Source organism: Otolemur garnettii, unplaced genomic scaffold (genome assembly GCF_000181295.1).
Source record: "Otolemur garnettii isolate 467f Iridium unplaced genomic scaffold, OtoGar3 scaffold00002, whole genome shotgun sequence".
In the NCBI taxonomy this organism is placed as follows: domain Eukaryota; kingdom Metazoa; phylum Chordata; class Mammalia; order Primates; family Galagidae; genus Otolemur; species Otolemur garnettii.
Genome location: NW_003852397.1, coordinates 48,882,256 through 48,885,173, shown reverse-complemented (window position 1 = coordinate 48,885,173; position 2,918 = coordinate 48,882,256). Strand labels below are relative to the sequence as shown.

At 42.4% G+C, this 2,918-nt stretch overlaps 1 protein-coding gene across 1 annotated transcript in view; it reads right to left on the bottom strand.

Moving 5' to 3' along the window:
• The window catches only part of GPD1L (glycerol-3-phosphate dehydrogenase 1 like), a 66,814-nt gene that overhangs the window by 23,733 nt on the left and 40,163 nt on the right, over nucleotides 1–2,918 (bottom strand). Inside the window, exon 4 of the mRNA XM_003781769.3 lies at nucleotides 1,352–1,490. Within this exon, the coding sequence (XP_003781817.1) occupies nucleotides 1,352–1,490 (139 nt within the window). The remainder of the gene's footprint in view (nucleotides 1–1,351; nucleotides 1,491–2,918) is intronic.

Below are 2,918 nucleotides of genomic sequence, written 5' to 3'. Positions count from 1 at the left end.
TTGCTACAAACACTAATTAATAGTTTACACAAATAGAAAAAAGGCTATACAACAAAAAATGAAAATGGAAATTTTAAAATTGCTTTCTTTTGATTATCTCTATTTTTCATGATGATGATATAAATTACCTATGTAATTAAAAATTAATGGGAAAAATGTAATAAACCTAAAAATGTCCTACCTATGGGCAAATACAAGCTGGCCAGGTGCAGGGGCTCACACCTATAATCCTAGCACTCTGGGAGGCCAACACAGGAGAAATGCTTGAGCTCAGGAACAAGGGGAAAGACCCTGTCTCTACTAAAACAGAAAGACCCATTTTCTACCCCAAATAGGACAAATTAGCCGGGTGTGGTGTCACATGCCTGCAGTCCTGGCTACTCAGAAGGCTGAGGCAGGAAGATCACTTGAGCTCAGGAGATTGAGGTTGCTGTAAGCTATCCTGATGCCACTGTATTGTACCCAGGGCAACAGAGCAAAACCCTGCCTTCAGAACAAAACAAGAATCTGGAGCTACATTTTCCTGCATACTCAATTCATTCTCTCACTCAAGAGCGGCTAACCTCTCTCAGCTCCCTTTTACTAAGCTGCCAAGTAGAAATGATTCTCAGTGCTTGTGTGCTTGACAGGATAGAAGTTACGTTCTGCAGTGGTAAATAAAACTTAAACTTTTGCAAAGCGTCTGAAAATACAGTAGTATACTGTTCCAATAGTGCGTACTTTAATATGGTACCTGGTCCTTGAGTGTTTCTTAAAGCCTGTTTTAAAAGAAATGAAAATTTTCGCAACATAAATGTGAGAATAGCATCTCTATTCCATAATGTGTAAAGAATAGAAAAAGCTTACTATTTTAGGAAACAGGAGACCAAAATTTGTGCCTTGGTTCTATATTCTAAGTTATGTTGGGGCAGGTAACTTACTCTCTGAGTCTTTGTTATTCACCTGAAAATGGGTTCATTGCCACCAATTCTTAGTTGTCATTGGAATCAAGGAAGATTCAGCTAGCCTCTGAGAGAGGAGACAGCTGGGTTTCTAAGGCCAGGGGCTCCCCGCTATGGATGTTTTCAGTATAAGCAACCTTGCACTTGTATTTAACCCTGATGATTAAATTACTGGATCATGGTGAGTCAGAATGATCTCTTTGGCTTTACATTCATTCTGGAGGTTGCTGAAACACTTCAGTTCCACAGAAAGGCATCCTTATGTAAACCTCCCACCCCGCTGAGTGCCCACCTGATGAATGTTATGAGAGGCAGGGGGAAGGCACTACAGAAAACCCCGGAAATGGGAAACGTACACATTACAACACTAAACATCCAGACTCCTGGGCCCCTCCCTAGACAGCCCTTACCGATGGTGGTCTCACAGAACTTCTCTGCGGCCACCTCATTGGCAATGTTGGCTCCCATCAGCACACTGATGTCAATGCCCATCTTCTCTCGGATGATGTCAGAAATGAGCTTCAGCCCCTCAGGACCCTCATCTATACCCTGCATGGATGTCAAGAAGTTAGGGGAAAACAAACCACCAAGTCAAAGAGGCATGAGGTAGCTGCTTTATAAATAATCGAGATTCAGATTCCCAATAACATATGCAACTTGAAAACTTTCTCCTACTTGTAAGAGCAAACACACATACTGTATGTGCACCGTTTAAAGAATAATAAAATGAAAAGAATAAAATGGACATACACCCACCACCCAGGCTAAGAAGCAGAACATGACGGACACCAGTGGAGTCTCCTGGTGTCTCCCCACTCAAGTTCACCTTTCTTCCTTCCACCCCCACCCCAGGGGGAGCCACGACACTGAAGGCTCTAAACATCACTCGCTTGCTTTTTCTGGATCATCTGACCACAAACGATGGTCCCTAAACAATGTTATGCCATTATGCCTGAATCTGAAAGTCTATCAGTGAAACTGTACCATCCGCCTGTGATGTGCTCCCTTGTACTGTATTATCTCAGAGTTTCACCATGTGACTAGTTCATTCCTGCTGCACTTTGCTGTTCTGAAATAAATAGCTCACAATCCATTTATTCATTCTATTGCTAACTGACATGTGGGTTGCTGCAGTTTGATTTCACAAACATTCATCTATAAGCCCTCTGGTATGAGTCTTTCTAGGGAGTTCTAAGTCTTTTTTATGACATGGACTCTACCCCTGGCAGTTAAGTGAAGCTTATGAACTCATTCTCAGAATTTCCTATGCATAAAACAATGAGATTACTTAGGCAACCAATATATTGGAATATAGTTCTCAAAATATTAAAAAAAATTTGCAAAAAGTATTATGTGTACTGTTTTCTTAAGGCGATTAGAAAAAGATGTCATGTCCAAGTAATGAAGAGCATTAGCAATACCTTGAGACATCCGGAACTGTCATGAAGAAAGTCCCTACGATTTCTATTGAGAACCAAGTCACAAGCCTGCTAATAGTTTTGGGGGGGGGGATTTGAGACAGAGTTTCAACTCTATCACCCTGGGTAAAGTGCCATAGCATCATAGCTCACAACCTCCTCAAACTCCTGGGCTCAGGTGATCCCCTTGCCTCAGCCTCCCGAGTAGCCGGGACTACAGGTGCTCACTACAATGCCTGGCTAGTTTTGGAGAGAGGGTTTTGCTCTTGCTCAGGCTGGTCTGGAACTGCTGAGCTCACGCAATCCACCTGCCTCAGCCTTCCAGAGTGCTGGGATTACAGGCCTGTGAGCCACTGGGCCTGGCCTTCTAGTATTTCTATTATTGAAACTGGCTATGGCCTACATTCATAAATGAAGGAAATGCTCATTTCAGTTTGAGGTTTAAATGAACTTAAAAACCAAGGTTTTCCCTCTACACTTAAGTGCATAAACCTCCTGAATTCTATCTACAGACCTTGGCAGTGGTTTGTGGAATTCTGGTTAAAACCTCTGCTAATGG